Source organism: Myotis davidii, unplaced genomic scaffold (genome assembly GCF_000327345.1).
Source record: "Myotis davidii unplaced genomic scaffold, ASM32734v1 scaffold173, whole genome shotgun sequence".
Taxonomy (NCBI): Eukaryota; Metazoa; Chordata; class Mammalia; order Chiroptera; family Vespertilionidae; genus Myotis; species Myotis davidii.
In genome coordinates this window covers 581,101-594,158 of record NW_006286303.1, presented here as the reverse complement: position 1 = coordinate 594,158, position 13,058 = coordinate 581,101, and the positions used below count along the sequence as shown (strand labels likewise).

General features: G+C 47.9%; 1 protein-coding gene across 1 annotated transcript in view; it reads left to right on the top strand.

Moving 5' to 3' along the window:
• The first annotated feature begins 5,455 nt into the window (after positions 1–5,455).
• KIAA1211 (KIAA1211 ortholog) overlaps positions 5,456–13,058 on the top strand; it is a 32,518-nt gene continuing 24,915 nt past the window's right edge. The window contains exons 1-2 of the mRNA XM_015560077.1: positions 5,456–5,587; positions 12,747–12,911. Of these exons, the coding sequence (XP_015415563.1) occupies positions 5,468–5,587; positions 12,747–12,911 (285 nt within the window). The 5' untranslated portion in view covers positions 5,456–5,467. The remainder of the gene's footprint in view (positions 5,588–12,746; positions 12,912–13,058) is intronic.

Sequence of the window (13,058 nt, the reverse complement as noted above, 5' to 3'; positions counted from 1 at the left end):
AATGGAAGCAGGAAAACTGGGTGAGAGGGAGGTTTTAAATAGGAGGTGGGAAGCAAAGCCTGGAGCGGTTTCCTGGTTTGGGTTGAAAAGAAGGCTCAGAAGAAACCTTTTAAAAAGAGATGCTGAACATCCTCCTGAATTGCCCATCCCTTGGCTTCTCGGAGGTTTCCACAATGGCCTCCTATATAGGCCTGTCCTACCTGAAATAGACTCAAAGCTCAGAAGAAACCTTTTAAGAAAAGATGCTGAACATCCTCCTGAATTGCCCATCCCTTGGCTTCACAATGGCCTCCTATATAGGCCTGCCCTACCTGAAATATACTGATGATCTCAAAATAGTCCCGTCCTCCTATCAACATGTTTGCATCAAGCTTTGCATCCCCTCAGTGACCTCTCAGTGGGAGAAACCCGTCTGATAAACTAACTACCCTACAATATTAATTGTGCCGGGCCAGCTCAGCCAAGGCTTTGGTGAGCCTGACCGGGTGCGGCGAAGGATTAAAGAAAAGACAGACAAAAAGAATAAGCTGGGTAGGTGGATCCTCCTGTGCCTGGTTGAGGCCACAGAGAGAGATCCAGAGGCAAGCTGAGCCTTTATTTTATAGCCAGAGGTAAACAAGGTAGTGGTCACCATAGTTACAATGCTCTTGTGAGTTTCACTTGTTTTGGCAGCACTTGCTGCATCTCCCACAGCCCATTAGCTACCCAGATAAGATCTAGGGAGCTCATAAGGTCAAGCCTAATTATGCTAAGAGGGCTGTGCCCTCTATGCTGGGACTTGTTTTGTGGCTTTGCCAACAGGTCAGTCCGAGGCTTAACCCTATAGCCGCTCCCTGCAATTAATCATTTACTCATCACAAATTTTATTGTATAAAGGATTTTGGGGGAAAGAAAGATCATACATGTGATCCCTGCCCTCATGCAGCTCCTAGTGTGGTGGAGATACGATGATGCCATTATTGTTAGAGTCACATCTGCGTAGCACTTTACAGTATGCAGAGCACTTTTATTTTCCCTCTCATTTAAGGCATGATTATAGTAACCATAACATGAAACAGCAAGAAATAACATGCATGGGGCTCTGGGGGACAGAAGCGATCCCTTTCTTCCAGGGAAGCAGAAAAGGTTGTATGGAGTTGATACGCTTGAGCCAGACCTTGAAGCGGGTGTAGGACCTGAACTGAGAGACTGGCCTTGGGCTGTCCCTGATAGAGCCCAGAGAGGATATTGGGGAACTGAGTGGTGAGGGTTGAAGCAGGGTGACATTTGATAATAATGGGTAACATGTAAGCTTTTACACTGTTCTAAGTGCTTTACATATCAGAATTCATTTAAGTCCTAAAAAATCGATGAGGTAGGACCTCTGTCATCCCCCTTTACAGGTAAGGAAACTGGCCTGCCCAGAGTAGGCTAGAGCCCCACTATGAAGAGCCTGAAAGGGTGAGCCACCATGGAGCTTCATCTGGTAGGGCTTGGGCAACAGGGAACCAATGGAGGTTTCTGAGCTGGCAAGTTAACTGCTTTAAGATGAACTCGTTTAGAGAGCAGAATTGGAGAGGACCTCAGTTGAAGATCATCTATAGATGTCAATCATGTTACAGTCGGCTCAGGGTAAAGCCAAGACAACAGGACCAATGATACACTCACTGGCCCTTCAGTTGCCCTCAGAGATTCCTCCACTTTTCCCTGCGGTTTCTCACATCTTCCCGTGTATGAGCCACCACTGCCTATCCGGCTCATGCCAGCAGCTTGGGCTAGGAAAACAAAAGTTCCTCACGCTACACTTGCAGTGTTTTTGTAAGTCTTAAATGCTTTCAACATAGAAAATAATAATGAAAATAAAAGCTTAAAGAGTCTGAACTTTATGTTGCGTGTGGCACAGTGTTCAGCAAACTCATTAGTCAACAGAGCCAAATATCAACAGTACAACGATTGAAATTTCTTTTGAGAGCCAAATTTTTTAAACTTAAACTATATAGGTAGGTGCATTGTTATTAACTTAATTAGGGGACTCCTAAGCTGGCCTTTGCTAAAAACGTCCCCAATCTGAGGGGTCGACCTCAGCGAACGTACCCCCACTTCTTCTAACACCTCTTCTTCAAAATAAACTCGCCCAGCCCCAAAACCGACTTCTGCGCATGGGCCACGAAGTTTCCGTCGCATTGTACGTGCGCGCCCGCACATAGTATTTTGTGAAAGAGCCACACTCAGGGGGCCGAAGAGCCTCATGTGGCTTGAGAGAGCCTTGGTGTGCCGACCACTGGTTTGGCATGATCATTAGCATAATAATGTCTGTGCGTTAGAGCAGAGTGGGATAGCCCATCCGGGCCTCGGCTGGGTTTCCTGGGATCTCTCACAACTTTTAGGTCCTTCAAACAACCCTGTGTTTTGGTCTGTGTGCTGCCAAAGTGTGCCCATAAGTACTGTATTATTGATTTTTAAGACGCTTTCTTATAGCTTCTAGGTAGAATTATGACAGTTCTGCAATCTCTGGGGAAGTAAAAGAGGAGGAGGTGGAGGACGGGAGAAACAGCAGCGTCTCTTTTCTCCTGTCCTTCCAAAGCCATATTGACTTAGGTGCGAGGGCTTAAATGTACCCAGATGTGGGACCCCCTAAGCCACTCCAAGTTGTCTTAGTGTTAATACAACTCCGTCTCTTAGATTTAGAAGCCTCTGTTCTCCAGTCAGTAGGTCCTGTTCCTGGTGTTTAAGCCTCCTGTGGCGGAGGGGTGGTGATGGAACCCAGGGGCTGCTGCTCTGAGAATCAGACACCCAGTCAGCTTTTCAAGTACTAGTTCTGCATTTCAGAATTTCCCAGGATTTTAGGCAGACACGAAGGATTCTCCCCCTCTTCTTTTACTCTTCTCATTTTCCTCCACCTCCTGCCACCTCTCTTCTCTTCTTCTTTCTCTTCCTCCTCAATCTCCTTCTCCGCCTCCTCCTCCTCCTCCTCCTCCTTTTTCTTCTTTTGTCCCATAGTCTCTACTAATCTCTATAGACAGTGACTGTTTAATGTGGGTAGAGGATATGGAAGTGATATCAAGCCTTTGGTGTGAAATGACTTATGGAACACCTACCTCCTCTTTCAGCCTTGTCTACACATAGTTATGTGTCATAATGCTTCATTCATACATTTTTTAAAATCTTGATTAAAACATCAGTGTTCACAGCAGCATTGTTCACAATATCCAAAAGGTAGAAACAACTCAAATGTACATGCATAAACAAAATTTGATATATAGATATGTGTGTATATGTATGTATATGTGTATATATATATATATCCCAGAATTATTCAGCCTTAGAAAGGAATGAAATTCTGACACATGCTATAACATGGATGAACCCTGAGGCTATTATGCTAAGTGAAATAAACGAGACACAAAAGCACAAATATTATATGATTCCACTTATATGAGGTACATGGGAGAGTCTAATTTCATAGAGATAGAAAGGAGAATAAAGGTTATCAGGGGCTGGAGGAAGGGAGAATGAAGAGTTATTGTTGAATGAGTATGGATGGGCGTTTCAGTTTAGGATGACGGATGGTCGTGATAGTTGAATAACAATATGAATGTACTTAATGGTACTAAACTGTACACTTAAAAATAATTAAAATGGCAGGAAGGCCGGGGAGGGTTGGGGGTTGGCAGGGGGGTGGCGGGTAAGAGATCAACCAAAGGACATTTTAAAAAATAATTAAAATGGTAAATTTTATGTTCTGTATATTGTATTTTACCACAGTAAAATAGTCTCAGTATTATGTAAATATGAAAAAAATTCATGGATGCTGGAATCCTATTTGCTATTAACAGATTTGGTGTTTAAGCAATAAAATCGGTTTACCTTATTTTGTATAAGATTTGCAGTTGTGGGTGAACTGGGACTCTTATAGCATTACTGTCTTGTCATGGTCCAGCAGCTGTTGTTCACATAGCATCTTTGCTCCCAAAGACATCCAGACATCTATGAACACTGTGTTCAAATGGAAGCCCCCGTCAGCTGTGAGTGAGGAGCCTGAGTTCTGTTTCAGCTCTATCTTGATCAAGTCTCTCTCTCTTCGCCTTTCCGGACCTCATCCTTGTTACATAGCCAGGAGGCTCACATCCAGGTCTTTTGTTTCTTAGCCTCATATGCCTTCTCACCATGCTGCCTGTGGTTTGGCAAATTAGATTTGGTGCTCCGTCTGCCCAACTAGGTCTACCCTTGGTTGGGACCCTGCCCACTGCATTTGGCACTTGGTCCCTGATACAACCTCCAATGGGCCCCTTTCTGGGGAGGGGTGGAGGGAAGGGAGGGGCATTCTGTCACCCTGGGGGGCATGGAAGATGCCTGCCTTGCCTCCTGAAGGGTATGCGATTCTGCCTGCCCTGTGAACGGGCCTGGATGTGGATTCCCCAGAAATAAGTTTGTTTCCCAGATCAAGGAAGAGCAGTTGGCTTTTGCTGCTTCCTGTTCCTACAGGTCGCCCTGCCTCTACTTCCCTGTCAGGTAGAAGTCCGGACTTCTTGAACCCCAAGCCTTCACCTGAAGTGTTTCTTGTTGGCCACCTGTCTCCTGTAAGCTGATCAGTGCAGGAGGCCCATCAGGATTCTCCCGTCCACATTCTCTCCCCTGTCTCTTAATTTTTAGGCAGTTGCGAGAGAGATTCTTTATCCCTGTGTAGACCCTATCAGCAATTCTAGTCCTTGGTTTAGATCAGCGGTTCTCAACCTGTGGGTCGCGACCCCTTTGGGGGTCGAACGACCCTTTCACAGGGGTCACCTAAGACCATCGGAAAACACATATATAATTACATATTGTTTTTGTGATAAATCACTATGCTTTAATTATTTTCAATTTGTAACAATGAAAATACATCCTGCATATCAGATATTTACATTATGATTCATAACAGTAGCAAAGTTACAGTTATGAAGTAGCAACAAAAATAATTTTATGGTTGGGGGTCACCACCACATGAGGAACTGTATTAAAGGGTCGCGCATTAGGAAGGTTGAGAACCACTGGTTTAGATGTATAGAGCTGTCTTCTAATTTTATTGTAATCTAAAAGAAAGAAATGCGTGTCTCTTCTTCTAGATCTGAATCTTACTTAAAAAGTGCTGGTTGACAGGATCTGCTGGGGTAGAACCAATAGTGATGGCTCCTCAGGGGAAGGCCCCTCCTGTTAAGGTTTCGGCAGTGCCTTCTGCCGGGGCCTCGACAAATACAGAGCTGCCTGCGTTCTCCGTGAGCGGCCCTGGAACGCTGCTGTGTTGCAGGCATGCTCCCTTATTCCTGTGGGACCCTCCGTCTGCCCAGCTCCTTGGCTGACCCATAGCAGAAAAGGACACAGAGCTGGGCGAGACAGGGATGTGGGTGGAGTCCCCGCATCAGGAGGAACAGGACACTAGTTGCCAAAAGAAATTTTATCATCCTAATAAAACGAAGCACATGATTTGCATTCCAGGTCCTTCAACTATTCTATGGGATCCCGGGCGTTTTCCCATGACAGTATTTTTATCCCTGATGGGGGAGCAGAAAGTGAGCAGACAGTTCAAGCAATGTCACAGGACAACATCCTGGGCAAAGTCAAAACTCTTCAGGTAAGACAGCTTGAGACTGGAAGGTTAGAGCTGCAGGAGGGCCTGGCTGTGGAGGGAGTGGGGAGATGCCAGCTTAGCCCTGAGTGATGGATGGGGAGGTCCCGCGGGAGCTCCTGGGGAGAATTTTCGCCTTTTTTTTTTTTTTTTTTTTTTTGTAAGTGGAGTCAGTTCTCTAAGCCTCCTGTCCCCTGTGAGAGGTACGTTGTCAACGTTGTACCCACCTTCATAACACCCCCCTCTCCTGTTCTCTCAGACTGTTCCCTCCGTGTTGAGTGGGCATTACGAGGACAGGTACCCCAGAGAAGCTGCATGACTCGGATGGGAGGAGTCATTAACCGTGAAGTGTTGGCCATAATCCCCAAGTTCAGGGCTGGCTGTCTGTGGATGGTTTGCACGGCAAGTGTTCACTCTCCAAGCCTCCCTGCTTGGAGCGGGAATGCTGAGCCTCTTACTCTGTTGTGCGCATAAATCTGGCTCCCCGGAGCCACCGGGCCTCAGAGGAATACCGGGAAGCTCTTAGGGCACCCCATCCCACCCCACCCCTGTTCAGCTGCAGAGCTGGGCAGTTTTCCTACATAAAATTAACTCAGGTGGTAACTCCTTAATCATGGAAGTGCAGTTGACCCTTTAACGGTGAGGGTTTGAACAGCGCGGGTCCACTTATGCACAGATTTTTTTTCAATAAATACTGTAAATGTATTTCTCTTATGATTTTCTTAATAATATCTCTTTTCTCTAGATTCCTTTATTGTAAGAATACAGTATATAATACAACATACAAATGTGTGTTGATAATCAGTTTGTGACTGGTAAGGCTTCTGGTCAAGAGTAGGCTATAAGTAGTTACGTTTTGGGAAAGTCAGAAGTTACGTGTGGATGTTCAGTTGCATGGGGGTTGGCACCCCTAACCCCTGCATTGTTCAAGGGTCAACTGTATAATAAAATAATTCTTCACCAAAAGTGATTCCGCTCATGGGGACTCCGGGAAAAGCAAGGGAGTGAAGACACCTGGGATCTGACTGTGTAGGTTTGCCTGATTGCTGGGGAGAATTCACTCGCCTGACAGAAGTGCCTAAGCAGGCACTTCTCTGAGACAGGGTGCCTGGAGGCGATCCAGATCACGAACAGGGGACTCTGGTGTGCTGGTTTCCCTCTGTCTGTAAGTCTGCAAGAGTGAGTGAGTGAGTAAAAAAAAAAGAAAAAAGGGAACAGCTGGCTTGAGTAGCTGCTGACAAGATGAAGCATTATACTCAAATTTTCTGTTTTCTTGAAATGTTCTTGTTTCTACTGAACATTAGCTACGTATGTTGTGATCAGAGTTTGGTCACATATTCCCCACACACTCTCAGCCGAATGCAGCATATGGCAAGCAGGGCAAGAGCCCACACCCTGGCACCGCGCCCAACGCGCCCAGGTCCTTATTCCTACTGCCCAAGGCCATCGTCCTGCCCCAGAGCTAACCTGGGCACTGCCTCCAGGTTCCGCCACTTCCTAACCAGGCTACATTCTTGGCTCTTGCTGGCTGTGCTCTCTGAACCCCTGGCTTATCATATCTGCTTTCTAAAAGGAGTGACTTACAGATTCCAGTCCACAAAACAGCTGTGTTTTATGAGTTCTTTAAACTTAGATAGTAGTTCACTTAGTACATTATAGCACCTGCCACTGCCACGCCAAGAAGTGGACTTGGAGTTGTAAATGATATGGGATTCTACAGTATTGAAAATGTGGAAACTCAGTGCAATGTGTGACTGCCTATTCATCCTGTTAGGCACAATTTTAAAGAATCTGATCTCACAATTAATAAAATGTAAAACAACCAACTTCCCCGAAGCCACAATTCTATTAATTAAACAGGAAGAGAAAATGTAAGTAAAATAACTAGATAATTCGTGTGCTCTCTTTTGATGATAGCTACTCATAGGAGGTTTTCCTAATTTTGCTTCTGTTGTATGGAATCATGAGCTTCCTTACAGCTCTATAGTTATATTTAAAAAATAAAATAAAATAAAATAAAGGGCTTTGCTCTTCGAAGAGGGAAATGGGGACCATTGTCATAGGAAATGTAATTTTTGGAGTGACATAAGATGTAACTGTATCACCCCCAAAAGACTGTGCTTTATTTTTCAGTCGACTAAGCAGTATGTTCCTGGTAAGTCGTAGAAATAGTAGTTAACTGTTTTAAGTTGCATGAATGCTTTGCATTTTTTCATGACAATGTTATGCTGGCATTGATGCTTACTAAGCAGCATAAAAGACCGCCCTTCATAGGCTCCAGCATGGAATGAGGGTGTTTAGTTATGTCAGAGGCATGAATGGTTTTTTTTAATGTCTGAAATTGTCTTTGTGTATCTGCGTATGTTTATTTTAAAGAGAGAGAGACGAGTAATGGATAAACCTATTTGACAGTAAATGTCTTGGCAAGCTCATTAGCCTCCATTATTAAGACATTCTTTTGAAATTAGATTTTTCCTGGAATGCCATTTAAGACAAAAGAAAACACATTTTTCTCTGGCTTAAGAAACTTCCCAGCCCTTAGAAACCCCCAGAACCGTGCCTGTAAATGAATGCATTTGGAAAGGTTGCCCTCTAGTGGCCACATGTCATCATCTCAGCTAAAACTGTCCTATGTGGCACCGGGGCCAGTTGGTATCTCTACTGAGTACGGAACGACTGAATCCAGCAGACACCAGCCTACACTTTTCTGAATAGAGTAAATGGGCCACCTGCACAAACGTATGTGGTGACCGATTGAGTCACTGTTCCTCTGGTGTAGCACGGAGTGGCCTTGTCAGCTCTGCCCTTCCTTGCATTTGGACTACAGTGTCCTTGTTTCCTTCTTGCCGCTGCCAGAGCACAGATGAGAGAGGTACCTGCATATCTTAGATCAGACCGGGCTGTGAAGTATCTACCAACTAATGATAAACCTCCGGAACACCACAGTCGCAGCCTGCAGACAGTTTGTAGAATTATACCACTCCTTTGTCAGAAATGCTTGGGCCCATTCGTCCACAAGCTACTTAGCTCTGGAGGGAAAACCTCCATCCTCAGTAGCTACTGTCTCCTGCTGAGCTGGGTTTCACGGAAAAATGCCAAAGTGTCATTTGCTTGAGGATTTTGACACCTATTGAGGACGCAAGGAATAAACACCTGCTCTTAGCCACTTCTTCATGGAGCAGGCGTCTTTAAATCTGTATGCTTTCTCTTTTTTTTCCCTTCTTTTTTTTTTTTTTTAGCTTGTTTTAACTGTGGGAGTATCCATAGTTCACTCAAGAAGACAGCAACTTCATTTTTCCTCCACTTTATTCTTGCAGACATGGTCTGGAGAATGAGAAATCGGGGGACTCTAAACACTGGCACAATGGGCGAGCTGCAGGATAGGACATGCTTGGAATTCCCACACCATGAGAAGAGCCTCATCAATATGGATGTGCATTCCTATAGCATCATTCTCCAGCATTCCATATTACAACAAAATGGCCCAGTTTGAGTGAATAAAATATAGTCCCTTTTCGCTCACATTCCAGGCTCAACAGTAACAGCATTCATAGCCACACGCAGCATGGACTCACGGGATAGGCACAGCTTTCCCCTCTCCCCTCTGGCTATGATCGCAGGCTGTATAAGGATCCATGGGTATTGGGGAGGCCAGGGGGTGGGAAGGTGGAGGGAGTGGTGGTCGTTTCTTCCCCTGTAACATAAGGGCAGGCTCGCCGTAGCAGTCCGTTTTTCAGTGATTGCTTATGTCAGTTTCTCTGTAACAATGCCTGAATAGTGGGCAGAAATAGTCACACACACACAAAAGCCGCACTTATCCCTGTATTCAGTTCACAGCACACCTAAGATTGCCAGGTAGGGTTAGCAGTCCCGTTTGCATTGTCAACAAGACGCCGAGCGTGGTGACAGCCCGTCTCCGTCCAGTCAGCTGAAGGAAGCATTTGGAGCAGGACTGCAGCGAAGGGGGAGTGTGCAGGTGCAGGAGCCTTCACCTCGAGAGCCTGAGGATCAGCCACCATGGCCTTGGCCCCAAGTCCTGCCTGGCCTTGGGCCCTAAGTCCTGCCTGGCCGTAGGTGTCATGTCTGACAGCTGCAGGGAGTGTCTGTGAAGAGACAACCCTTGGTCTGGGCAGAGAGGTTTGCCCTATTCCTAAACTGTGGCCATCATTTCTTTGATGACCTGAGTCCTCCCCCTCCTCCAACCCCACTGCCTCCTCCTAGGCCCCCTAGCCACCAGCCTGCACTCATTTTCTCTGGAGGGAATTTGAATCAGCTGCTTTACGGAGATGCACATTGTTCACAAAGGCAACAGCATGTGTTTCTTCTGGCAGGATGAGCATGTCGGTGACGTATCAACCCTTTGATATCTGCATCCTCCCCGCCCCCCGACACGCACACACTCACACACACACCCCAGCCTCAGCTGGTGCCTGCAGTCAGGCGTGCAGCTTTTCCTAGGCCCTCAACGCTCCTCTCCATGCATTTCCTCGGACCCTGCACCCTCCTCTCTGTTGGCCTCTTTTCTCTAACCTCCCACTTCTTTTCTTAACACTGCTCTGTCCCTTTCCAAGCTTTGTCCCATGGTCCTTATTTCTCTGTCCTGTTCTTACTCGCCTTTGGTTGGGTTTGATTTCCATTTTCTCCTTCCTTTCCCATTGGTAGCCATCCCATGGGAGACGGTGATTCCATTTTGCCATGTTCTTTTCTGTCCCCTAAGGATCAGGTGGACCAACACCAGTTTCTAAAAGGGGCGCCAAGGTAGTAAAATATCGTCACATTCCTTCCTTTTTGTGATGGTGGCAAAAATCCCTACGAAATGCACTATAGTGTTAGGCCAGGTTCTCCTTGCGAGCTGGTTGCAGAAGTATTCTTTCCATTGTGAACAGGAGTCCCCTCATGTCCTCCTCCAGGAGCCCGAGTGGACGGCAGAGCCTGGCAGCTGGAGGTGTGTGTCTCAGGGTTTGGAACCCTTTGCAGTCTTGGCCAACACTCCTAGAGGAGGGACAGAGGGTGAACCCAGGGCTGGGCCAGGACCCCCGCACACAGGAACCCTTCCCTCCTCTTCTGCCCAGTTCCCAGCCCTTTCCCACCGGGCAGCAGAGTGAGACGGCCGTGACTGTTAACACCGTGTCTCTCTGTCTGATTCCATCGGCTGTTCGAATGTGCCTGCGAATTGATCTGCTCAGAGTGGATACTCGCTGCCGCTTCCTGCTAAACTTGTTTTTGGAAGACACCCTTTTCAGCCTTCTCCTCCCCGAAACCCTTTCAGACTGCTCAGGCTGTATCATTGGCTGGCCTCAGGCTTCGATATGTGCGCCTTCCTGTGGGTTGGGGAGCCAGGCTCAGGTCACACACATGTCCTGTCTTCCTGTGCGCCTGATTTGGCATGCTGGGGTGCGGGGAGGGAGTGTGGGGGGCCGGGGGGAGTCTTAGGCTCATCTCACTCATGTCTCTGCAATCTCACCACACATCATGCAAGGCTAAGGGGGAGCTGGGCAGCGGTGGGTGGGTTTGGTACCCTGAGTACAGAGGGAGGAGGGGCATTCCCTTTGAGGGCTTCTCCGCCAGGAAACTTCAGTCAGGTATAAAAATGCTGCTTCGTGTTTTTATTCTTGCCCCTGTGAGAAGGAAGCCCGATGTCAAGTTTATAAGAGCCAGTGGCGTGCAACGAAAATCACACTGAAAGCGGTTTTTGAAGACCTAGATTCAAATTCCTTTGGGGCCACTCATTCTTTCCATAAGCTGGGGCCAGTCACTTCCCCCTCTGGACCGCTGATTTGTTTGCAGAGTGAGGGGTTGGACTGTATGATTGCTAAGGTTCTTTGCAGCTCTGTGGGATTAAATATTAACCCAGTTAAAGATAAAAATCAGATCACCTCCTCTTTCTCTCTCTTTTTGAGGCATAAGAGGACTCTGAAACCCAAGTACTAGCTCTAGAGCAGCAGTTCTCAGCCGGAGGCGGTTTTACCCCCCAGGGGACATGGGACAGCATCTGGAGACAATGTTGGTTGCCTCTGCTGGGGAAAGAGGGCTTGCCACTGGCATCTGGTGTCCAGAGGCCATGGGTGCTGCTAAACAGCCCATCGTGCATAGGACAGCTCCCCACAACAAAGAATTACCGGCCCAGAAGGTCAGGTGCCGGGGTTGAAACCCTGCTCTAGACGAAGGCAGTAAGTGGTCTGCACAGTACCCTCGATGCCATGGTCGCCCAGACCGCCATGCTCACGGCCTTTTCTTCCTGAACGCCGTTCGTTTTCTCTGCCACGGCCCCTTAAATATGTTGCCCTTTCTTTAGCTATTGTTTTTGTTTTTCTTCCGGGAACATATTTCCTTTTCTAATCTGGCTTTTCTCTAATTCCACAAACTTACTATTTTTCTTCCTGATTTGCACCCCCTGATTTCCCACCCCTTCTCCCCACCGGATGAGCCACTCCCACTGGAATGCAGCCTCCTCAGTGCTTTCCTCCTGCCGACTTCTCTGCCCCTTCCCCACGTGGTGTCTGCGGGCCCCTGGTTCACAGTGGGCAGCCACAGCGAGGGCAAAGCAGAGGTCCTGGTAGCAGGACAGGATTCTGCCCCTCCCAGGGCTTCAGCATTGACCCTGGAAAGAGGCGCTGGCCCTGGCAGTGATACCCACTGTGGCCCGAACATGGCGTTCAAGCTGGTGAGGGAGGTGGCCCAAGCATATCTATTCCGGGGGAATGTGTCCAAAAGGGGCTGGCAGTTCCCCCATTGCAGCCACTAGGGTCTGGATTTCCCCCAGGGGTCCCTGCATTTCATGGAACCATTTTCTATACAATTTTTATATTTTTAACAGACCTTTCCTATAAATTGATTTTGAGGTCAATCAAAAATGTTTTGTCCTAACACGTATCCCAACTTTTGATCCAGAAACGGGGCTTTCTGCCCCCTGGGGAAGTGACATCTCCATGAAAGAGGGTGGCTGGGTGCAAAGAGCTCGCGGCTGGAAGGCGGGAGAGGAAGGGAACCGAGGCTGGAGACGCACTCGCTTACTGTAGGGCTGCCTGGCGGTCACTGGCGCAGTGTTTGGAGAGCAGCCGTGCGCAGAGCGTGCCTCAGGCCAACCAGACACGCGGGGACCCTGGCTGCGGTTCCTGCGAGCTGCCTCACCGCCTCAGCTCGTCTGTCTTGTGTTTCTCTCCAGCGGCAGTTGGGCAAGAACATCAAGTTTGGGCAGCCGCCGCCCGGTGCCACTCCCATGAAGAGGGCAGACAGCGGGGAGGCCAGCCTGGAAGGGGACCCGCTCCTGGCCCGTCCCATGGAACCTGTGACTCAGCAGGACCTCACCCTCCCAGACGCCGACAACGAAGTGAGGCTCCGCGGGGCAAGGACGCGACTGCTGATAACCCGGGCGGCCGTGGGGCAGTGGACAGGGGCAGCCGCTGACCCTGGGGTCTGCAGGGCAGGGGGAAGGGGGGAGACTTTTCTGTTGAGTGGCCCAGGGAGAGGACTTCGT